We start from the raw sequence: 24,268 nt of genomic DNA, 5'->3' as shown, positions 1-24,268 counted from the left end.
AGAAAAAACAATTCCTTTTAAAATCGTACTCCCTAAAATAAAATACTTAGGAATAAACCTGGCCAAGGAGGTGAAAGACTTCCAGGCTGAGAACTATAAAACATTAATAAAGGAAACTGAAGATGACTGAAAGAAATGGAAAGCTATCCCATGCTCTTGGATGGGAAGAATTAATATTGTTAAAACCGCCATACTACCCAAAGCAATCTACAGGTTTAATGCCACCCCTATCAAATTACCCATGACATTTTCCACAACTAGAACAAATAATCCTAAAATTTATATGGAACCATAAAAGACCCAGAATTGCCAAAGCAATCCTGAAGAAAAAGAACAAAGCAGGAGGCATGACCCTCCCAGACTTCGGACAGTACTACAAAGCTACAATAATCAAAACAGCATGTGGTACTGGCACAGAAACAGACATGGATCAGTGGCTCAATGGGCACGATAGAGAGCCCAGAAATAAACCCACACACCTACAGTCAGCTAATCATCAACAGAGGAGACAAGAATATACAATGGAGAAGAGACAGTCTCTTCAGCAAGTGGTGTTGGGAAAGCTGGACAGCTGCATGTAAATCAGTGAAGTTAGAACACACCCTCACACCTACACAAAAATAAACTCAAAATGGCTTAAAGACTTAAACATAAGACATGACACCATAAAACTCCTAGAAGAGAACACAGGGAAAACATTCTCTGATTTAAATCATACCAATGTTTTCTTAGGTCAGTCTCCCAAGGCAGTAGAAATAAAAGCAAAAATAAACAAATGGGACCTGATCAAACTTACAAGCTTTTGCACAGCAAAGGAAACCATAAACAAAATGAAAAGGCAGCCTACTGACTGGGAGAAAATCTTTGCAAATGATGCAACCGCCAAGGGCTTAATTTCCAAAATACACAAACAGCCTCATACAACTCAACCACAAAAAAAAAACCCAATCGAAAAATGGGTAGCAGACCTAAAATAGACATTTCTCTAAAGTAGACATAGAGATGGCCAATAGGCACACGAAAAGATGCTCAATATCACAAATTATTAGAGAAATACAAATCAAAACTACCATGAGGTACCACCTCACACAGGTCAGAATGGCCATCATTAAAAATAACAAATACAAATAACAAATGCTGGAGAGGGTGTGGAGTAAAGGGAACCCTCCTACACTGTTGGTGGGAATGTAAGTTGGTACAGCCACTATGGAAAACAGTATGGAGGTTCGTCAAAAAACTAAAACTAGAGCTACTGTGTGATCCAGCAGTCCCACTGCTGGGCATAAACCTAGACAAAACTGTAATTTAAAAAGACACACGCACCCCTGTGTTCATAGCAGCACTATTCACAATAGCCAAGACGTGGAAGCAACCTAAATGTCCGTCGACAGATGAATGGATAAGGAAGACATGGTACATATCTACAACAGAACGTTACTCAGCCGTAAGAAGGAATGAAATAATGCCATTTGCAGCAACATGGATGGACCTAGAGATGATCATACCGAGTGAAGTAAGCCAGAGAAAGACAGATATCATATGATATCACTTAGATGTGGAATCTAAAATGCTACACAAACGAACCTATCTACAAAACAGAAGCAGACTCATGAACACAGAGAACAGACTTGTGGTCGCCAAGAGGCAGCGGGTTGTGGGGGCGGATGGAGTGGGAGGGAGTGTGAGGTCAGCAGGTGTAAGCGAGCGCGCAGAGAATGGACAGACGGCAGGGTCCTGCTGTAGCGCACAGGGAGCTGCGTTCAACGTCCTGTGATAAAGCGTAACGGAAAAGAATAGTGTAAGAAAAGGATTTGTATATGTGTATGTGTAACTGAATCACTGTGCTGTGCACCTGAAACTAACACCACATTGTAAATCAACTAGACTCCAGTTTAAAAAACATTTTTTTAATAAAAAATTTTAAGAAGTTGTAAATGAAATGGAATTGTTTCGTGGGGCAGGTCTTTTTTAACATATAAAATTCTCGCTCTTTTGGTATACAGCATTTTAAATTTTGACCAGTTCCCCTTAGTGCCACACAACTATGTAGCCACTGCAGTCGAGGTACGGGACAGTCCCCTCACCCCAAAAAACTGAATCTGTTTTTAAAAATAATTTTCTGGTGTTCACAGACTTCATTTTGACTTTTTTTTTTTTCTTCCCCCTTTTAGAATAAAGTTTCTTAAAAGCAGTGATTCTAGCCCTGGGGGACGATTGGCAATGTCTGAAACATTTTTCACTGTCGCAGCTGGGGGAGTGTTGTTGGCGTCTCGGGGGGAGAGGTCTGTAGTGCCCAGTTGAGAAACCCTGTTTTTGAAAGAACAGTCCACTTTCCCTCTGGAAATTCAGATGACATGGTGTTAAAGTTCATTTTTATTATACAGTGCAGGGTGGAAAAGTCTGTAGATATAACCGATAACGTATCTTCTATACTTTTGGGGAACTAGACTATGAAAATGTATAATGGATTCTTTTTTTTTTTTTTTTTTAAATTAGTGGGAAACATGACATTACAGTTTTTTTGTTTGTTTGTTTGTTTTTTTTTGTTTTTTTTTTTATGGCTGTGTTGGGTCTTCATTTCTGTGCGAGGGCTTTCTCTAGTTGCGGCGAGCGGGGGCCACTCTTCATCGCGGCGCGCGGGCCTCTCGCTATCGCAGCCTCTCTTGTTGCGGAGCACAGGCTCCAGACGCGCAGGCTCAGCAATTGTGGCTCACGGGCCCAGCTGCTCCGTGACATGTGGGATCTTCCCAGACCAGGGCTCGAACCCGTGTCCCCTGCATTGGCAGGCAGACTCTCAACCACTGCGCCACCAGGGAAGCCCAATGGATTCTTTTAATAGCCATCTTATTTGAAATTACAATTCTCCCTTCCCCTGGGCACTGGCAGTTGACTGTAACTCTGGGTCTTGTGCGTGTCTAGATAATCCAGGCGCACGGAGGTGCCGTGGACCCCACGTTCTCGAGCCGCTGCACGCACCTGCTCTGTGAGAGTCAAGTGAGCGGGCTGTTCGCACAGGTGAGTGAGGGCTCAGCTGCGATGGGACCCAGTCTGTCCCTTCCTCCGGACCGTGTTAGCGTCCTGAGTGACTCTAGGGATGATCGTGTTTGGAAAGGACTCTTTTCTACCTCCAAAAGCAGAAAATTGTCTTACTAATTCTCAGCGGTCTTTGGTGGGATAGATAGGTACCTCTGTGGCCACCGGGCCTCTCTGTCTGTGAGGAACGGAGACGGGGAAGTCCCAGGTGGTGCTAGGGGAGCGTAGACGGCCTTCCGCTCCAGGCCAGGGCCGCGCTGAACGAAGAGCGGGCGGAAGCAGGATTTCTTAGCTGCTGGGGGATTCGTACGCAGGCCCGACCCGGTCCATCCCCCGAGCTTCTGTGCCCCTGCAGAGCAGAAGCTTACCCCTCAGTATCGCCTGCTCTCATCCCCTGAAGCTTCATTTCTTCTCTTTGCTTAAAAACGTTATTTGTAGACAGACGGGTGTCAGTGTGTGTGTGACACACGGCCTCTGAGGAGCCCCTGTTACCGAGTAGGTAGGGGTGCCCCTGGGGAGGTGCCCTGTGCTTAACTTGAGGTGAGCAGTTACCTTCTTTCCTGACTTGTGTGCAGGGCCCTCTGTGTTCTCATGGGGCGGTTTTAATTTTGATGATCAGAAATGTCATCTCCTTCCATGGCTGCAGTTACTTCCAGGGTTGTCAGACGTGTAGCTCTTCTCCCGTGGTCGGCTCTTGTTCTTGGGTGGCCAGTAACGTTTTCGGGGTGTGTTAAAATTAACCTGCGACACCTTTGTAGTTCATGACTTCAGTAAATTGAGTGCTAAGCTCGTGAAATTCCTTTATTTATAGGACTCCCATTAAAGGTGGCCTTGTTAGCTGTCCAGCCTTACAGTCTGTGTTTAGCCTGCAGTGAAAACCCCCGAGACCAGCCCGTGCTCTTGCGTTTGCAGGCGGTGAAGGAGAGGAAGAGGTGTGTCACGGCACACTGGCTGAACGCGGTGCTGAAGAAGAAGCGGCTCGTGCCACCCCATCGGGCCCTGCACTTCCCCGTGGCCTTCCCGCCCGGGGGGCGGCCGTGCTCCCAGCACGTAAGGCTCACCCCTCCTCCTCTGCCGGGCGGGCCCGTCCGCTCCCGTGTCCTCCGTGGGCTGCGAACGGCCCACTGGCCGGTGCCGAGCACGTTAGGCATCTTACTTCCTTCTGTTCTCCTGTAACAGTCGTGGCTTCCTGCACAGAGTCGCTCTTTCATTGATCCTCCTAAGTCTTTTGACCCCGTTTCATAAATTCCTGAAGTAAAGCAAGCGTCTTACACCAGAAGTGGCTGCTATTGGCCAGACGTTGTCACTTTTGGCTTCTCCCACTCGGCTGAGCTCAAAATTGGGATCAGTGAGGAGAGCCGACTACTATTTATACGCTTAATAGTATAACTTCATTAAGATTATCTGAACGGTGTCATAGTAACACAAAAATGGTTTTCCCATATTTGGTATGTTTGTTTTCCGTCCCCTTGCTGGCTGTGTGTGTAACATTTTCACCGTTAACAAAGTTCTGGTTTTGACATTCTTAGAGATGATGTCACTGGGTACCTCTCGTGATGCCAGAGAAGGAACGGAAACACACGTGTCTATAAAACAACTAAAATGTAGAAGAAAGAGTTGTATTAACTGGGTTAAATTGTCGTAGTATTTTGGCCTTACTTGCTCTTTTTCCTTAGATTATTTCTGTGACTGGATTTGTCGACCGCGACAGGGACGACCTGAAGTTGATGGCTTACCTGGCAGGTGCCAAGTACACGGGCTATCTCTGCCGCAGCAACACGGTGCTCATCTGTAAAGAGTAAGCATGGTTCTGAAGCCGTCCTTGATCTTCGGTTTATGCACGCTGTAGCGGCTGTTTCAGCAATTCTGCATTTCTTAATATGTCATAGTTTTGTGACGGAAATCAGGGTGTGAAAACCAAAGTCTGTTAACAGGATAGCAACGATATTTATGATAATGCTAGCAGAAGAATGAAATTAGATGAATTAATGAGATGCAATTTAGCCTAGGTAACAGCAGTAAGGTAAAGGTAGGCCTAGTGATGATCTCGTGACCCATGTGTACGCTTCCTCACCAGCCAGGGTCGGCTCTACAGAAACATCCCTGCCATTTCTAGCGTGAGAAAATGTGGACTGGCTTTGTTGAATATAAATATAAATTTGAACACAGAGAACTCTAACGTTTAATAAATGTGTTTTCTCTTCCAAAAAAAAAAAAAGACCAACTGGTTTAAAGTATGAGAAAGCCAAAGAGTGGAGGATCCCGTGCGTGAACGCCCAGTGGCTGGGAGACATCCTTCTGGGGAACTTGGAGGCCCTGCGGCAGATCCAGTTCGGCCGCTACACCACCTTCAGCCTGCAGGACCCCTTCGCCCCGGCTCCGCACTTGGTTTCAAACCTTCTGGGTAAGCGGGGCCGGTCCACGTTGCCGCCGGCTTGCGTGCTAAGCACCGGTCTTGGCTTCGGCCCTCTCATCATTCTGATTGCATTTCCCGTTTCCTCGCCACCCTGTCTTCCTCTGCGCTCTGCCCAGGAGTGTTTGTTGGTGTGTATTTTGGTTTGCTTTTTTTAAATGGGCTCTCAGAGGTAGAAGGGACGCGCAGAAGCCCGCTGATATGTCTTGAGCCGGCTCTGGTCTGTCCACGGCGCCCCGTGAGCCGTGGCCCGACTGTACACACTACAGCACTCGACGTTACTGCAGTCACTGAGCTGGATGTTACTCCAGAAAACGGGCGTTCAGTTCGAATACGGCTTTAACGTGCTGTCCCTCAGAGGAGCCCGTTAAGTTCCGGTCTGAACGGCTTCAGTCACGAGAAAGCTCGTCTTCATCTCGAGCTGTGGTCTGCTTGCTTCCCTGTGACGCACCTGCTGGTGTGACGCCACCGGGTCCTCCGCGGACACGCACCCTCGCTGCTCAGCGCGGTCGCCGCCCGGCGTGCTGTGGTCCGTGGTGTCAGCCCCCTCGTCGCAGTCGGTTTCTTAGAAGCTGGACTGTGTGGCTCCCAGAACTGGCCGGGGGGACAGCACACGCGGGCCGGGCAGCCTCTGCCGCGCTGCGTGCCCCTGCTTCGCTCAGGGCTGCCTCGCACGCAGAGCTAGGCCCCCGCGGGCTCTCCGGGAGCCGCCGCCCCTCACTGCAGCTGCTGAGTAACAGTCCTCACACTTTCCCCTTCTTAAAGGTTGTCCGCCAAGCCGCCGTGTGTCCAGGATTACCTGCTCCTGAAAGGCTTTTTGTGTTGTTGTTCTTGTTGATGGTACACTTCCTTTTTTTTTTTATTGGAGGATAGTTGATTTACAGTGTTGTGTAAGTTTCAGGTGTACAGCAAAGTGAATCAGTTCTACGTATATGTGTATCTTCTTTTTTATTTTTTTAAGATTCTTTTCCCATGTAGGTCATTACAGAGTATTGAGTAGAGTTCCCTGTGCTCTGCAGTAGGTCCTTGTTAGTTATGTTTCATATATAGTAGTGTGTGTATGTGTCATGAAAAGGCTTTTGTAACACGGCTTATCTGTTTACACAGTATATCTGAAAAGTAACCCGTTTCTCTCTTTAGATGCTTGGAGAGTTCCATTGAAAGTGTCAGCAGAGTTGCTGATGGTATGTCAAGCTAATAACCTTACTTTGGCTGTTACTGTGTATTATACACATGCAGGAGGGATACATTTGTATTTGTAAATTAAAAATTCTTTTAGTAGTTTGTCACCATAACAAATGAGGGCTGTACCTTCTCGCCTGTCGTAGCTGTTTAGTGTACCCTGCGTCTTTTTTTTTCTTAATTGATGATATTGTCAGTTATTCATGTTTGTACACGTTAGGAACATTATCGCTTCAAAGAGCTATACGATTGCTTAAAGAATTGGAGAGCTGAGTGAGTGAGACGACGTGTTTCCATAGGGTCAGGGAGGCAAGAGCTGGGGCGTTGGTGCAGTAGCCCTGGACCCACAGCTCACTCTGCAGGAGCCCGGACCTCACCGTGATGGGACCGTCCCCACATGTCCCAGGTGGGGTTCCAGCCCGCTGGCTGAGCTCTGATAGGGCACCTTCAGGAGGGACCGTTCTGGAGCTGAAGGCCAGCCGTTGTTTGTTACCCAACAAGCGAGGGGGGCCGTCTGCACTCTCATCTCAGATTGAGAGGTCATTGCTTCAAGTAGTAAAACAGAGAGAAAGTGTATTTGTGGACGAAGGTCTGCATAGAGGTGAGGCAGGGGTGAAGGCTGACTGGGGGGGTTCCTCCGGGGCACCGGCTTCCCCCCGCCCTTCGGCTCGGCGTGTCCGCAGGTCAGGGGCTCCAGCTGGTTCCAGGAACGTGGGCGCCCCGCGCCTGGGGACCAGAGCGCCCTTCAGCACCTTGCCCCGCCCTCCAGAGCACTGTGACCTGATCGTCCTGAACCCTCATGGGTGACAGTTCAGGAAGGGACTCTTTTTGGGGATGTAGTTGCAATGAGTATGTTTTCCAACTTCCAAACTGAGACACAAGACAAAATATTTAAGTGAAAAGTGTTCTGAAAAGTTCAAGGTTGAGGATTAAATCCGTAACGTGAACAGAGAGAGGGGTGAGACGTTTTAAAGAACTGCTGCGTCTGGTGAATAAAGAGGGCGCCAGCCCAGGGCTTCCCTGGAAGGCTCGCGTGTGCCTGTCTCTCGGCTGGCGAGGCGTGGTGGGCGCGTGTGTCTCGTACGCGGTGGGGTAGGTGGAGAGCTTTCGGGAGCTACTGTATGACTGGGGAGACTGATTAAAGGAAATCATATTTCAATCACAGGGTGTACGACTACCTCCCAAACTGAAGCAGAATGAAGCAACTAATATCCAGCCCTCTTCCAAAAGAGCCAGGTATGAACAATCGCCTTTTTTTTTTTTTTTTTTTTAATGGTTGATGAGCTTTTACAGGTTTGTTTTAGAAAATGGTGGCAGTTGGGAAAGTTCCTGAAATGTTCACAGTGAATAGGATTTGGAAGGATTTGCTGATTACATCACAGCTTTATCGTGGCACGTCTCATTTCATTGCTGGAGATAAACAGGGAATAGCCAGTGTTTTTTCCTTTCTTATTAAAAAAACAGTTGAATCTTCTCCTTTAACCAGAAGCGCGCCAGAACCCCCAGTGTGTAAAACATGAGCTGCTGTGGTGGAACGGGGGTGGGGGACTGGGACCCGCTCCGGGCGTCCTCGGTGTGGCCCCGGGAGCCTGCGTCCCGACCCCTGGCCCGGCGGGGTGGGAGGGACGGTGCCCCCTCGGCCGCGGGTCGGTGCGGAGTGGCAGTGTGCAGACCTGTGCTGGCCTCACCTGGTGGAGAGAAGCCGGCGGTCTCCTTAGAACCAGAGGCCCTCCGGCCGCACCGAGCGAGGTCTTCCTCTCGCCCTGCTCCTCCGCTCTCCCTCCCGCCGTTCCCCACATCCACACAGTCTGGGAATTGTTGGATTTCTTAGTAAAAGCCTAATTACGTGATTATGTATGTCATTAAAATGCCACAAGTAAATTTTTTTTAATTGAATAGACTGTCTCAAATATAAACTAAAAATAGGATTTGAGAAAATTTAAGGAAATGAAAAAGACTGAGGTTTAATTTAAAATGTGTGCTTGAGTCAAACAGCTTTGTTCTGTGCCTTCTGGGTTGAGACGGGGCAGGTGGAAGACACGGGACTAGAGCCCTGGGGGGGGGGCTCCCGCTCTTCAGGACCAGCAAGGCCAGTGAGAGGGCGGGGGCGGGACTGAGGAGGAAGTGGGGCGTTGATTGGCTGCTGCCCTTGGAGGTGCCACACACAGTCCTTTTGGGGGTGGCTTTGTGTAAATGGTGGGAAAGAGAAAAAGAGCAGGTAAGTCATTGCATTTTCCCTTTAAGGAAAGAAAACCCCACACACTTAAAGCTTGTTAAAGCTATTAAAATCCCGTTTGCTAAAGAACATTTTTAAGTAAATAATAGGCGTTCTTTTCTATGTGTATTTTATAGAATTGAAGATATACCACCTCCCACTAAGAAGTTAACACCAGAATTGACCCCTTTTGTGCTTTTCACTGGATTTGAGCCTGTTCAAGTTCAACAGTATATTAAGGTGAAATTTTATTCTATTTTGCATAAGAATTTTTAGGAATGTTCCTTTCTGTTTATATTTGCTTTAGGCCAGCAGTCTAATTAAACTAACATTTAATCAGGAATATCATGTTATAAGTGTTTACAGTGTGTATCTATAAACTGCGGGTCATCATTACCTCATCATTGACTTCCCGCCTCATTCTTGCTACTGCTTCGTACTTAGATACTCGCTTTCTTATTAGGAGAAAAACGATTTAGGTGAGTAGACCGAGAACCATTTCTATAATCATGTGAACATTATTAGCAAGGCCGCTCGGACATCATTTTCATAAAGACATTAGCTTAAAAGAGTAGTTGTGCCTCTTCAGGTTTTCTGATTGAATCTACAGTCTTTCAAGACTTGTTTTCTTGGGTAGCAGTGTAGGCCCAAGAGGCAGTGGTGTATTTGTGTATTTAGATAAATAAACTTCTTGGACATAACACCAGGAGGGATTATGGGATTTTGTTTTGTTATTTTAGGGACAGGGGAGGGTGATGGTTGAGAATATGAGTTGACCTGTATTACATGGATTCATACGGTCTACTTTTTTTTTTTTTTTTAAGGAAAAGAAAAAATTATAAATGCTATAAGTTTAGTGTAATTTATTTTCTTTACTTTTAAATTTGAGTATAGTTAAAGAGATCATCTTTTATATGTTTATGTCTTCTCAGTCAATTCTTAGGTCATCATTTCTTAAAATAGAGACAGTATTTTAACGTGCCTCAATAACACTCATTTCAGCTTAGAAAGCCTGGGCAGATTTACTCCTTATGAAACGAGCTGTGTTGTTTTCAGAATTTTACTTATTTGTAGGGATGTCTTATTTAATCTTGATCTGCACAGCATTGATCAGGGAAGTGTACATCGTCGAGCCTAGTTTTCGCTTTCTGCCTACAATGGCGTGGGTTTGGTTTCACCTGCTGCACCATTTTCCATGGCCGACAACCTGTTCATAGTCTTAGACACGTCCCAGGCCGTGTGCGGCTCCGTAGGCCCAGCTCTCACCTCTGGTCTGTGTGTGTGACCCCCAGAAGCTCTACATTCTTGGCGGGGAGGTCGCCGAGTCTGCGCAGAAGTGCACCCACCTCGTCTCCAGCAAGGTGACGCGCACTGTGAAGTTCCTGACGGCCGTCTCCGTGGTGAAGCACATCGTGACTCCAGAGTGGCTGGAGGAGTGTTTCAAGTGTCAGAAGTTCATTGGTGAGTAGCAGCATCCGCACCTCAGTGAACTTACTCCAAGAAAAAACCCTTTTAATTTGGCATTATCTCCATTTGCATCCCAGCAAACATCTAGTTCATTTTTCAACTCTTTGTTATTTATCCATGTAAATTCATAAACTTATTCCGTGGTCCAGCCATCTGATTGATATCTTTGCATCTTACCATGAAATGTAGAGGTTTTGGTAATTTGGAAGGTATTGGGGGAAGAATAAGCTCTGCATCCCTGCCATGTTGTTTCCTGATGTGAGCGTAGTTTGTTTGGAACGCTGGCTGTCGAATGAGGTTCCACACGCAGTACAGCGCACGGCAGGGAGCCCGGCAACGTCCCGGCAACGTCGGGGCAGGTGGGAGGGTCAGCGCGTCCCTCCCTTGCCCGTCTCCCGCCGTCCAGGGCACCGAAAGTGAAATCCTGTTACTGGCAGTGACACTTAGAGATAGGTTTTTTCTTAGATTAGTCAGTGCACCCAAGTGTTTTTAGAACCTTGCTAATCAGCACAGAGTGAATATGATTCCAAGTGACTTTTCTCCGCGGAATAGATTTGCAGCTTCGTCTCACATGTGTTTCCTCTGTGAGGGCACATCACAGCCCGTTGCCCTCAGGGCACTGGACAGCACTGTGCTTGCAGGCCGATTAAACAGCAAAAATCACTGACAAAAGCACAAAAATGTGAGGAAAGTAGCACTAAATGGACCACAGAAGGACCCGTGTTCTCAGAATGAGCTGACCCATGGCGAGCACCGCCGTGTCGGCCCCAGCGGGAAGTGCCACTTGGGCAGCTCTGCCACGTCCACAGAGAACTAGAAAGCACCACAGACACTGGTTTTGAGGTTACAAATAAATTGTACCGAGTGGGCATAGTCACAAATACAAAATCCACAAATAACGAGGATCAACTATATTATGTAGTGTTTAGAAATTTTCAGTTGAGATTTTAGAAATTTTTTTCTTAAAAGATACTATGAAATATAAAACCTAACAATGCGGGCAGAAGAAGAAAAATGTAGAAACAATACCATAAAAGTAGATTAGCTCTCAATTTTGCATGAGAGTTATAAAGTTCAGAATGAGAGAGTCTGTTCTTTAATTGAAATTTGAGTTGATTAATTTATCAAGCTTACCAGTCTGTGAAAACAAACATTTTTTACCTGTTTATGAAAGTTATAACAATTCATATTTGATGGGCAGTTTTAGCTGACTTTCATTTCTTTATGGCCTTATTGTTTGCTGTGTTGATTTCTGAGGGTTTATGAGGTGGTTCTGGTCTTATTATAAACAATATTCAATATTGAATAGTCGATCCCTCAAATTTCAGGATTTCTTAACTTTTCCAGATTGTCATATAGTTGGAATTACACAGGATGCAGCCTTTTCACGTTGGCTTCTTAGTCACATGCATTTATGTTTCCTCTGTGTCTTCTTAGCTCATGTCTTTTTAGCACCAAAGACTATCCCACTGTCTGGATACCCTCAGTTTATTTATCCACTCACCTACTGAAGGGCATCTTGGTTGCTTCCAAGTTTTGGCAATTACAAATAAAGCTGTATTCTGTCTGCAGCTTTTCTGCGGATGTAAGTTTTCAACTCGTTTGGCTAAATACCAAGCAGTGCAATTGCTGAATCATATGAGAGTAAGTTTAGTTTTGTAAGAAACCATCAAACTGTCTCCCAAAGCGTTGGTACCAGTTTGCTTTCCCATCAGCAGAGTTCCTGTTGCTCCACATCCTTGCCAGCATTTGGGGTTGTCAGTTTCTGACCATTTTAATAGTTGTGTGGTGGTACCTCATTTTTGTTTTAATTTGCATTTCCCTGATGACATACCGTGTTAAGCGTGTTCTCATGTGTTTATTTGCTATCTGTATATCTTCTGTGTTCACGCATCTGTTCAGATCTTTTGTCCATTTTCTAACTGGGTTCTCTTATTGTTGAGTTTTGAGAGTTCTTTCTTTCTTTGTATATTTTGGGTAACAAACAGTCCTTTATCAGATGCATCTTTTGCAAATATGTTCTCCCAGTCTGTGGCCTGTCTTCTCATTCTCTTGACATTGTCTTTGACAGAGTGGAAGTGTTCGATTTTAATGAAGTCCAGGTTGTCAGTTATTTCTTCCATGGATCATGGCTTTGGTTTTGTATCTAGTCATCACTGTACCCAAAGCCATCTTGGTTTCCTCCTGTTATCTTTTAGGAGTTTTAGTTTTGTGTTTTACATTTAGATCTGTGGTCTGTTTTCAGTTACTTTTTGTGAAGGTGTAAGGTCTGTGTCTAGATTCAGTGTGTGTGTGAACATCCACTCGTCTGTCCCCTTGCGCTCGCTGCCTGTGCTCATAGGCAGAGTGGGGGTCTGCACTGAGCTCTCGTGGTGTCCATCCATCTGTCCTTTCACCCAGAGCTTTACAGTGCGTCTGGAAGTCGGGTCCTCAGTCTCCCAGCTTTGCTCTTCTTGAGTTGGCTGTGCTGTGCCTTTTGTGTTGTCATATAAACTTTAAAATCATTTAGCTGATATCCACTAGTCATTTACTTTTAATACAGACTTGAGACATTTTGTTTTGCCAAAAGTTTACATTTTGAGGTTGTTCCTGAAATTTCTCAAGAAGAATACTAACCTTAGGTTATTAGTCCTGGCAGTTAGTATCTGAAATTTTGCATTCTGATTCATTTCTTACTTTTTTCCATCTTTTAACGTTTTATGGATTTTTTTTAAAACCAATTTGGCTTTTGAATTTAAAAAATTTTTTTGAAATGATCAATCAATCAATCAATCACCCAGTTGCCTATAATAGTACAGACATAGCTTCTTTTTCCTGACCCATTAGAGAGTCCGTTGCCCAAATAATGCTCCGTTATCCCCAACACCTCAACGCGTGTTTCCTACAGACAGACAAGGACGTTCTCGTAGATGGCGCGGCACGGCCAGAGTCAGGAAATCAGCATCGATCCATCGCTGCCGCCTCATCCTGACGTCCTCATCCCCGTTCAGATCCGCCCGGTGTCTCAGCGTTGCCCCTTAGAGAAGGACCTAGTTGTGAATCACACGTTGCGTTTAGTCTCCTTGAGTCTGGGAAGGGCCCCTTGGTCTGTTCTTGTCACTTGAAGAAGACGTCTGGTCAGTTACATCGGTCACTGTACAGAACGCCCTCCGTCTGATGTGTGTGCTGTCTCCTCCCGAGGGGGGGGCAGGTGGCGTCTGTGGCGGGACCGTCACATGGCTGCCGTCTCCCCCCCCCCCCTTGCATCCTGCCAGGGGCTGCAGGGTGCCAGCTTGTCGTCCTGTGGGTGGTTTCACGGTGGTCCCTCGGCACAGGTGCAAGCCGGCCAGGCTTCTGGACGAGTCATTTATGGGAAGCACTTTGAAACTTTGCAGATACTGCTGTTCCCTGTCAGACTTTTGATTTATTCCCGTATTTCCCCACGCGCTCTCCTTTCTATCTCGTTGTTATCGTCTTGTTGTCACTGACCCTCACATGGTCCCCACAGTGACCAGGGATTGCCACTCAGGCTGGCTTCCGTGTCCACCTCTCCTGTCGGGTTGACCACGTGGTAGCTTTTGGCAAAACAAGAATGTTCTAGGCTCACCTTATGCTCTTCTGCCCTGGTTCCGCACCAGCGTTTTCCCAAGGATCCCCGAGTCCTTTCAGTGTAAACTGGGCGTGGACGGACAGTGCTCATGGCCCTTGGGTGTTGCTCCTGCTGCAGCCTCTTTCCACTTCCTGTGTCTGTCTGGCCGATGCCAGTCTATCTGCCACCACAGGCTTCGTCCTTGTTTCCTCCCGTCCTTTGTCTGTAATCCTTTCTCCAGCAACAGTGAGAAGCCCGGCTTCCTGTGTCCTAGTGAACACGTTAAGTGACTTGATCAGCTGCACTGTACACAGTCAGCCCCACGCCGGCCACCACTGCCCCTGGCACTGCAGCCCCGACTGGGCTCTGACGCCCTCGGGGCCCGACTGACAGCTTTAAACCTGGATTGTTCAACAAGGGGTAGGGGGTAATTTTGGAATTTTGCATTTAATTTATATAGTTTGAGACACCAATTTTATAATCTCTTTCTGGAAGACCCATGTCCTTTGTGCTGCTGTGAAAAGTTTAGTTTTCAGGTTGACTCTTTCTGCAGATTCTTAGCAAGTTAATGCAACTCTGCTGCTCCTTTTAGAAAACCAAAATGTCAGCATCTCCTCTGGGACAGGATTGTTTTAGCTACTTTGTTATATTTCAGTGTCATTGTCTCTTATCATAAATATTAACTACTTCTTGGTACTCCCTCATAGTTCTCCAGAAGGCATATCAACCTTGATTTTGCCGTGGACACTTACTTACATTTCAGATATATCACTTCAGGGACTTCCCTGGTGGTCCAGTGGTTAAGACTCCGTGCTCCCAATGCAGGGGGCCCAGGTGCGATCTCTGGTCGAGGAACTAGATCCCTAAAAAAAAAGATCCCACATGCTGCAACTAAGACCTGACACACCCTAAATAAATAAATATTTAAAACAAAACAAATATATCACTTCATGCATCAGTACATTTTTGTTCATTTTTTAATTCATTTTTTTAGAAATTCTTACCATCTTCCACCTAAACCAGTATAGAGCCTTATTTATCTGCTGATGGCTGATCCATTTTGTATTTCTAGCAGTTGTTAAATTTCAGCATTTCTTTAGTGACATGATTGCTCTTGCCCAGTGGTCCTTGAGCTCAGAATGGTTTTTACATTTTTTTCTTTTATTTATTTATTTATTTATTTATTTAGGACTGTGTTGAGTCTTCGTTTCTGTGCGAGGGCTTTCTCCAGTTGTGGCGAGCGGGAGCCACTCTTCATCGCGGTGCACGTGCCTCTCACCATCGCGGCCTCTCTTGTTGCGGAGCACAGGCTCCAGATGCGCAGGCTCAGTAATTGTGGCTCACAGGCCCAGTTGCTCCGTGGCATGTGGGATCTTCCCAGACCAGGGCTCGAACCCGTGTCCCCTGCATTGGCAGGCAGATTCTCAACCACTGCGCCACCAGGGAAGCCCCCTGGTTTTTACATTTTTAAGGCATTGTTTCAAAAAAAGAAGGGCATGTCACAAAAGTATGTGGCCTACAGTGTGTGTCACCCGACTGACCCTGACCCTAGACTCACCCTGCTTTGGGCTGTGTTACACAGTTTGGTTATTATGATGAAATGAAGAAGAAATAATTTTCTGAACGAGATGTATTTCATAAGAAGATTAAAATATTTTGTGATCTTTACCTTTTGACAAATTAGATATTTCTTAATTAAAAATTCTTAAATCTTCAAAATTTGGTAAAACATTCTTTATAAGTTGCTGTACATATTCATAGATTTAAAAGGAACGTGTTTTTGGTAAATCTCAGCTAATTGAGTCTAATGGCTCTGGAGCCAGGACTGGAGCTCTTCCCCTGGGTCTGTGGGCTTGCAGAGCTGTGAGCGCCCTGGGACAGTGTGAGATTACAGCTGAGGGGTGTGGAGGGGCTAGAGCTCTCAGTATGCTAAGAAACACTGACCGAGGAGGGACAGTGTCTTCGGCCTGTTTTCAGGAGAAAAGTAACTGACAAATACAACAGGTGAGGCTTTTGTTCCCAGGTGTCACAGGTAACTGTGAGCCGTGAATCACACGCACCTGCCTGGGGGCGGCCTGGAGCGGGTGGCACTGTGCGTCCCGGGCGCCGTGCACTGTTGGCACAGTGGACTGTTCTCTTTTCCAGATGAGCAGAACTACCTTCTCCGAGACGCTGAGGCCGAGGTGCTTTTCTCCTTCAGTCTGGAGGAGTCCTTGAGGAGGGCACGCGTGTCCCCGCTCTTCAAGGTACGCTTGGAAGGGAAGTGAGATGAGGCCCCCGGACGCGACAGCTGCTACAGCTGTGGGCGACAGCGAGGGCGTCCGGGGAGCCAGGCCCCGTCCCCACTGCACGGGTGGTCCTCCTCGCGCACGGTGTTTCTGGAGGTCTTCGGCACCTGCAGGGTCCTGCTGTTTACCACAGCTAAAAGAATCCATACAAAGTTAAATAAATAGATTAGAGGTATGCATTACAGATACCCGGTTCAAAGAGTTATGTGTATGAATAGGTAGGAGACATTTAAATTGATTTTTTTGCTTTTAACAACTTACATTACTTAATACTATTCTCATTAAATGTATACTCAGCTAGAGAATGGAGACCATTCTTGGGAACATATTAATTGAATCTGTGCCTAATAATTCTAGACTAGAATATTTAAATATTTGTTTGTTAGATAAGATAGAACACTCTGGAAAACTGTCTTTGTATCAAACAGTGGCTTAGTAAATTAATACAGATAATCATTTTTTTATCCTTCTTAAGGAGCCAATTTAGGAATCAGAAATGATTTGCAATACTGAGTTAAAAGTATTTTACCTAAGATAGTCTGATTTTTCTAAGTATTTGAGGAGTTTAAAACAAAATAGTATTTTGGGTACACTTAGGAGCAAGGGTGTTAGAAAATTTTAACCAGCAAAATCATTTCCTGTCTGTTTGAGCTTTACAGTTTAGAATTTTACAGAAATTGAGAAAACGTCCCTATTCTTGCTTTTACCGCAGAGTACTTCATGTCTTTTAGGAATGTAAGTTCCTAAAATGTAATTGTAAGTTGCTTGCTTACATTGTAAGAATGTAAGTTGCTATCAATAAGTATAGGTCGTACCTAACATATGAAAGTGCTGAAGTTATTTCCGAATTTACACGCCTGGAGTCTCCCAGGCCCACTTCAGGTTGGGACTAGCAGGGGCTAGTACGTGTATCCCCATGAAATTAGACATTCTGTCAAAAATCCCAGGGTAGAATAAGCAATTACGTACACTAAAAATTCAATTTAAAAAACATAATACCCATATTTTCATTTAATTTTTAGGCGAAATATTTTTACATCACTCCTGGAATCTGCCCGAGTCTTTCAACTATGAAAGCGATTGTGGAATGTGCAGGAGGGAAAGTACTGTCTAAACAGCCGTCTTTCCGGAAACTCATGGAACATAAGCAAAATAAGGTGGACAGAAGTAAAATACGCTGTTGAATTCATCATCGTCACGTATACGAGCTGTTGTTTAGTAACCAATGATTTTCTTTTCATTAGAGTTTGTCAGAAATAATTTTAATATCCTGCGAAAATGACCTTCACTTGTGTCGAGAATATTTTGCCAGAGGAATAGGTACGGTTTACCCCTCTTGCTGTGTATTGAGAGTGTGTCGGTGCACACACAGCAGTGCATTTGTTTAACGGTCTCTGTCTTCACTCCTCTCAGACGTTCACAACGCGGAGTTTGTTCTGACTGGCGTGCTCACACAGACGCTGGACTACGGATCATATCCTTTGAAAGGCGGGCGTGCAGCGCAGCCCCCCGTCGCCAACACCGGAGCCCTGTGTGCTCCGCGTCTCCGCGAATCAGGGGGTGTTTGCCAGGGCTGGTGATGAAAGTGATAAAAGACCCCTTACGTTTTTGGAGGTTTTGTTTTTATACGATATGTGCTCTTACCTCTCTCCGGGTTTTTTCCTACCTTTGGGTGATTGGTGGGTGTCATCTCAGGGCCCCTTTTCTTGCGTCTGAAGCCTGAAAGGAGCCTGAGTCCTTCTGCCCCCGGACGGTTGGAGCCCCGCCTGGGTGGATGGCTCAGAGTCGCAGGGGTTGGCGAGGGCTTGGGCGCCCGAAGCGCACCACCTCGGCGTGCGGCCTGTACTGGATGCCGTCACTAGTTTGCGTTGTGTTTGTTTGGAAGTTGTTTTCCTCAACAAGCTTACATATAAATTTAACTGACGTACCTGCGCTGGTGACTGGAGCCTGGCGCACGGGCCTGGCTGTGTCAGCTGCCGGATGGAGCGGCCCCCTCCCTTCACAGACGCCCTTGTTTTCCAGCTGCTTTCTTCGGGGACAAGCATTTTAAAGCAGGAAGACAAATATATTAAATATACTGCATCTTATTAAGATGTGCAATTTTATTCTGATGAAACATAAATTATGTTTTGTATTATAGGACTTTAAGAGCCCACATTAGGTTTTACGATTCATTTGCCGGGTTTTTAAATGTTTTCACAACACTGTTAATGGAACTTTAGCTGCAAATAAAATGGTGTAAATAAAGACCTTGCTATCTCTAAATTATGGATGTTAAAGATTTGAAATGTTTTGTACTTTTATTTTTATTTCTTACACTCTTTTCTTTTATATTGATATCTTGCCCACATTTTAAATAAATGTACTTTTGAACTTAGAATTGAGTGGTCCTTTGTTATTACACATTTTTTGTATAATTTATATGATTTGCATTAAACTGGATCCCATTTTAAGTAATTTCAAGGCAAAATATTTTCTAGTAAATTTTCTCCTAAAGAAATAATTTCTGGAAGGTAGCCATTTTCTGTCAAGGTAATAAGTAAATTCCTGGGCAGAGGCATATTCAGAATATTTAGCAATTACTACAAACAGGCACCAACCAGCCAGAATCGTTAATACCACAAAAACCCATATATATATCCCACTTCTATTCCAGGTATGGTTCTAATACACGTCCTGTTGGGTTGTAGGTACAGAAGCATACTGGAGACTACCATCTTATCAGTAACTACTAACATATGAATATACAATACACTACATTTATTAGTATATTCAAGAACGATACTGTCACCGAGGCTCAGCACTGCCCTCACATCACTGCTCATCAGGTGTGTTCCTGAAACACTGGATTTGCCTCCATAGCAATGTCTGAGATGTCTCCCTAGAAGTAGTTGTGATCTACTCCAAAGTCTACTCGCCAATTGCACAGTCTCTACAGTTTAATTCTTGAACACAGTTTAAGTGGAGCATGTGCATTGAAAAAGTTAGTGAACTCCCCATCCCAGGAATTCTCAGCATTCCCGTAAGGCTCTGACGTTGGTTACACACATTGAAGACATCATTACTTTAGGTGTTCTCCCAACTCTGATGGTGGAACCACATGGAGTTACTCCTACCAATGGGAAGGAAATCGCCCACGACTTCAGAATTTTAAAGTCAGGCTCAACACCTTCAACCTTACCTGTGCCATCTCTAAAGCCTTGACCTGTGGCAACTTCCTAGTGACCCAGCTGCTGCCGTGTGGGTACACCTTCACTCTCTCTCAACACGAGTGATTGATACGCTGATTGTCTACTGGAAACATTTATCTGTTGAGCTCTTTAAAATACACCCGAACAGCAGTTTTGTTCAGATGTACCACATGCTGGCACTTGTATTTTTAACAAACTGTATCTCAAACTGTGTGTACATTTTAGCTCATACTTTTGTACCTAAGCAAACTTAGGGATACTTACCTGTAGAACTGACCTTTTCTCCTCACGTACAACAGGTGGAATGAGTGTTGATATGAAATAATTTAGAATCTGTAAAATCCCAGAAGTACAGAAGAGTTTCGTAAGTTGGAACAAAATCTTGATCGCAAAGTATTCAGAATACGGCCCTCCTCCTTACACCTTGAAGAAAAGTGAAGATAATGATGGAATAAAGGCCTTCTGGGTAGAGTATATGCATCTGTTCAGTCTTCAGTGGAGATGGGGTTTGTTTAACCAACATGCAAGTATGACTGATTTGATTAACCTTTCAATGAGTGTTTTTCTCAAAAGCTGCCAAGAATAATCCTTAAAAACTCCAGGAGCTGTCTGCAGCCAACTGGCTTGCACAGCTGCTAAGCATTGATTTGGTGGCTCAGAGGAAGTTACATGTGAACATTTAAGAATAAAGTAAATCAACTTCTTAGAGAAGTTGATTACATTAGAAAATTATTTCTCCTAGGAATAGAAGTCTTTCACTTAGTCCTGTTGTTTTCGTCTGGCTCAAGGTTTTTTAATAGAAATGCAAACCACATACGTAATTTTAAAGTTCCTGGTAGCCACAGTAAAAAAGCTTTTAGATTTAGTTTCTAAAATTTTATTTGATATATCTAAAACATTGTTTCATTTACAAGTAATATTTTTAATTGAGTTTTACTCTTTTTTCTTTTTTTATATTTCATACCACTTACAGTTTAAAAAGATTTATATACCCGTTATTCTAAGGGTAAGGTGTTTTCCAGTAACTGAGTTAGTGCCAACTTTTTAAAATTAATTTTTATTGGAGTGTAGTTGATTTACAATATCGTGTTAGTTTCAGGTGTACAGCAAAGTGAATCAGTTATACATATACATATATCCACTCTTCTTTAGATTCTTTTCCCATATAGGTCATTACAGAGTACTGAATAGAGTTCTCTGTGCTGTACAGTAGGTTCTTATTATCTATTTTATATATAGTAGTGTGTGTACGTCAATCCCAATCTCCCAATTTATCCTTCCTCCATCGGTGTTAATTTTAAGTTAAAATTCACGAAACTGAGATCGACAGCTCAGCTCCTCACTCACGCCAGGCGCGTTTCCAGTGCCCGGTGACCGGGTGTAGCTGGTCACCTGTGAGGAGTGTGAGCCGTCTGTATCCCGTCTCACTCTGCAAACAAGGGTGGAAGAAATGTGAACGCCACTGAAGACGACATACGTGCTGCATCCAAATAAGCCCAGGATCGTGTCTCTGTGCAGACAAAAGCACAGGACTTTGAATCAAGAATCAAGATGACGGAATAGAAAGACATGGAGCTTGCCCCCTCCCACAAATACATCAGAAGTACATCTACACGTGGAGCAGCTCTCACAGAGCACCTGCCGAGCCCTGGCAGAGAATCTCAGACACCCAGAAGTGCAAGGAAGATCTCCACGTAACCCCGTAGGATGAAGGGAAAAAAGGAAGCAGGACGGGACCTGTGCCCCTGGGAGGGAGCTGCGAAAGAGGAAAGGTTCCCGCACCCTGGGAAGACCCTCGCTCACGGGGAGATCAGCCGGGACAGAAAGGGGGCTTCAGAGGCTCAGAGCAGAGCAAGGCAGCCGGTGTGCGGCAGGCAGAAGAGAGAGACCAGCACAGAGGGTCCGTGCTATCTCCCTGCAGACCCCAGCCTGAAACACACACCTGCTGGTACGTGCGGGGTTTGGGGGCTGAAACTCAGGCTTCAGAGGACAGACCAGGGGAGAGGATTGGGGTCGGCTGCACAGACACAGCCTGAAGGGGCTGGAGTGCACTATGGGCTGTGCGGAAGAAGCTCAACCCGCCATAGAAGCGAAGCGTCATTGTTAAGGGGCACATGAAGGGAAGGGTGGGGCCTGCCAGAGCAGCCTCACTCTGCGTGCTCACAGCCAGCTCGCACTGCCACTGGAACCCCATTGTTAACACGCGTGCAAAGGGAGGGGTGGGCCCCCCAGAGCAGCCTCTTTCTCCGTGCTCTCAGCCGACACGGCGCTGCCTTCACCGGCTCTGGGAGCACGCGCAAGAGCCAGTGGGCTGTCGACACGCCGAGGTGGGGCTGGCTGAAATCAGAGCCCTCTCCCTGTGGCTGTACAATCCACAGATTTGTGCCACTGCCGCCAGCTTTGCAAACTCAGTGCTGAGTGGACAACGGGCGCTTCCGTGTCTGGGACAGGCCTGGCCTTAGCAGCTGTGGGCTCTGTGTGGGTGCACACGTGGGGCAGGGCCGGGGTCTGGGCTGCTTCCGTAGCTCCCACGGCAGGTCTAGGTGCGTAACTACTGCAGTCCTGGTACCTGACTTCAGTGGACCTGCACTGGTGGTTTTGTGAACACAGTGCCTGAGGGACACCAGGGCCAACTGCCTGCATCCCCACTATGGAGGCGAGGCCGAGAGGAGTGCCAACAACAGTGCATTTTGGGAGCCCACGCAATGGGTGACAGGTGCCACCAGGCAATGTGCTCAGCACGCGGGGACTGCTCCAGCGGGGGAGTACTCAGTGGCAGCACTCCAATCCTGCCCACCCGACACTGCAGCTTAAAAACGGATCCAGGGGCTTCTGCTCCAACAGCTGGGGAGCAGACCCCGTCCCCAACAGGGCAGTGACAACCACAGAGCAAAGAGGAGGCCCCGCTCAACATCCGGGCAGGCTCTGGTCACCACAACACCAGTCACACCCCCTTTCAAGGGGATAACGGCCAGGACACACTGAGGAAAGAGGCGGCAGGCATCCGTACTCAAAACAGCCCTCGCACCAAAAATATTAAACCTACGCAAGCTACACAGGGAATCTCCCACATAAAAATAGCCCTCCAAGACCACAGTAGATAATTGTTTCTCCTAAACTCATAGAGAAGCATAAATAAAATGAAGAAGCAGAGGAATCGCTCCCAGTTAAAAGGTCAAGAGAATTCCACTGAAAGAACAATGAAACAGACCTCTTCAGTCTAATAGACACCAAATTCAAAAAGGAGATAATGAAAATACTAAAGGAATTAAGAAGGGCTATTGATAGAGATGCAGATTACTGTTATCAAGGAACTAGAAACTATAAAGAGGAACCAAAAAAAAAATTAGAAAACTCATTTGCCAAGATGAAAGCTAAGCTTAAGGCAATAAAAGGCAGATAGAATAATGAAGAACGAATAAGTGATCTGGAAGACAGAATAATGGAAATCACCTAATCACAACAGCAGACAGAAAGCCAAATGAAAGCAATATAAGAGACCTATGGGATAATATAAAGTGTGCCAATCTACACATAATAGGGATCCCAGAAGGAGAAGAAAGAGAAAAGGGGACCGAAAATGTATTTGAAGAAATTATGGCTAAAAACTTCCCAAACCAAAAGAAGGAAACAGATATCCACATACAGGAAGCACAGAGGTTCCAAACAAGATGAACCCAAACAGACCTACACCAAGACATAATTAAAATGGCAAAAGTTAAAGGTCTCTAAAGGCAGCAAGAGAAAAACAAAGAGTTAATGACAAGGGAACCCCATAAGGCTATCAGCTGATTTCGCTATAGAAACATTACAGGCCAGAAGGGAGAGGGAAGATATACTCAAAGTCCTGAAAGGGAAAAATCTGCAACCTAGGATACTCTACCCAGCAAGATTATCATTTAGAATAGGAGAGAGAAAGAACTTCTCAGACAAGCAAAAACTAAAAGAATACAGCAATACTAAACCTGTCCTAAAGGAAATATTGAAAGGTCTTCTCTAAATAGAAAAGAAGCAAGACTCTATAGGAAAGAGAAAATCACAATTGGAAAGTAAATCACTTAAATAAGCCAGTACACAGATTAAAAAAAAATTAAAAAATAAGATTTCTGTGAAAGCAATGACAACCACAATGAACAGCAAAAGGATAGGCAGGCAGATGTAGAAGAGGACATCAAAATCATAAAATGTGGGGAAGGAGAGTAAGAAAATGTATATATATATGTTTTTCAGAATGTGTTTGAGCCTATATGACTACCAGTCTAAAGCAAATAGATATTGGAAGGGGTTAACATACTTGAAAAACAGGGTAGCCACAAATCAAAAACATATAATAGATTCACAAAAACCAAAGAAGAGAACACAAGCATAATACAAAAGAAGATCAAACTCAAAAAGAACAAAGAAGAAATACAAAATCAATTTGAAAACAAGGTTTAAAATGGCAATAAATACATATCGATAATTACCTTAAATGTCAATGGACCAAAGGCTCCAATCAAAAGACACAGTGGCAGACTGGATAAAAAAAACCATGAGCCTACAACATGCTGCCTACAAGCTGCCTATAGGGCAATAAATACATATCGATAATTACCTTAAATGTCAATGGACTAAAGGCTCCAATCAAAAGACACAGTGGCAGACTGGATAAAAAAAAACATGAGCCTACAACATGCTGCCTACAAGCTGCCTATAGGGCAATAAATACATATCGATAATTACCTTAAATGTCAATGGACTAAAGGCTCCAATCAAAAGACACAGTGGCAGACTGGATAAAAAAAACCATGAGCCTACAACATGCTGCCTACAAGCTGCCTATAGGGCCACTATAGGGCAAAGGACACAGATTGAAAGCGAGGGGCTGGAGAAAGATGTCTTGTCATTGCATGAAATGACAAGAAAGCAAGG

General features: G+C 45.1%; 1 protein-coding gene and 1 long non-coding RNA gene across 7 annotated transcripts in view; one reads left to right on the top strand and one right to left on the bottom strand.

Moving 5' to 3' along the window:
• The window catches only part of PAXIP1 (PAX interacting protein 1), a 48,494-nt gene extending 29,948 nt beyond the window's left edge, over nt 1-18,546 (top strand). For 3 of the 4 annotated variants that reach the window (XM_082473767.1, XM_082473766.1, XM_082473769.1), the window contains 12 exons: nt 2,920-3,015; nt 3,946-4,083; nt 4,710-4,831; nt 5,253-5,437; nt 6,587-6,630; nt 7,794-7,864; nt 8,981-9,083; nt 10,136-10,304; nt 16,024-16,124; nt 17,189-17,323; nt 17,411-17,486; nt 17,580-18,546. In XM_082473767.1, the coding sequence (XP_082329893.1) occupies nt 2,920-3,015; nt 3,946-4,083; nt 4,710-4,831; nt 5,253-5,437; nt 6,587-6,630; nt 7,794-7,864; nt 8,981-9,083; nt 10,136-10,304; nt 16,024-16,124; nt 17,189-17,323; nt 17,411-17,486; nt 17,580-17,746 (1,407 nt within the window). In that variant the 3' untranslated portion in view covers nt 17,747-18,546. The remainder of the gene's footprint in view (nt 1-2,919; nt 3,016-3,945; nt 4,084-4,709; nt 4,832-5,252; nt 5,438-6,586; nt 6,631-7,793; nt 7,865-8,980; nt 9,084-10,135; nt 10,305-16,023; nt 16,125-17,188; nt 17,324-17,410; nt 17,487-17,579) is intronic. The other variant, XM_082473768.1, reaches the window with a different exon arrangement.
• LOC309666397 overlaps nt 1-24,268 on the bottom strand; it is a 44,188-nt gene that overhangs the window by 4,054 nt on the left and 15,866 nt on the right. Inside the window, exons 3-7 of one of the 3 annotated variants that reach the window (XR_014267071.1) lie at nt 19,635-19,780; nt 18,095-18,195; nt 15,939-16,299; nt 14,635-14,741; nt 7,878-8,316 (exon numbers count right to left, since the gene is read on the bottom strand). This is a non-coding gene — a long non-coding RNA (uncharacterized lncRNA). Of the gene's footprint in view, nt 1-7,877; nt 8,317-12,430; nt 14,149-14,634; nt 14,742-15,938; nt 16,300-18,094; nt 18,196-19,634; nt 19,781-24,268 lie in introns of those variants that run through there. The other 2 variants (XR_014267072.1, XR_014267070.1) reach the window with 2 other exon arrangements.

Source organism: Balaenoptera physalus, assembly GCF_965194825.1.
Source record: "Balaenoptera physalus genome assembly, chromosome: 8".
NCBI classification, from domain to species: Eukaryota; Metazoa; Chordata; class Mammalia; order Artiodactyla; family Balaenopteridae; genus Balaenoptera; species Balaenoptera physalus.
Note: the sequence above shows the minus strand (reverse complement) of the source record. Positions and strands in the feature narration are given on the sequence as shown.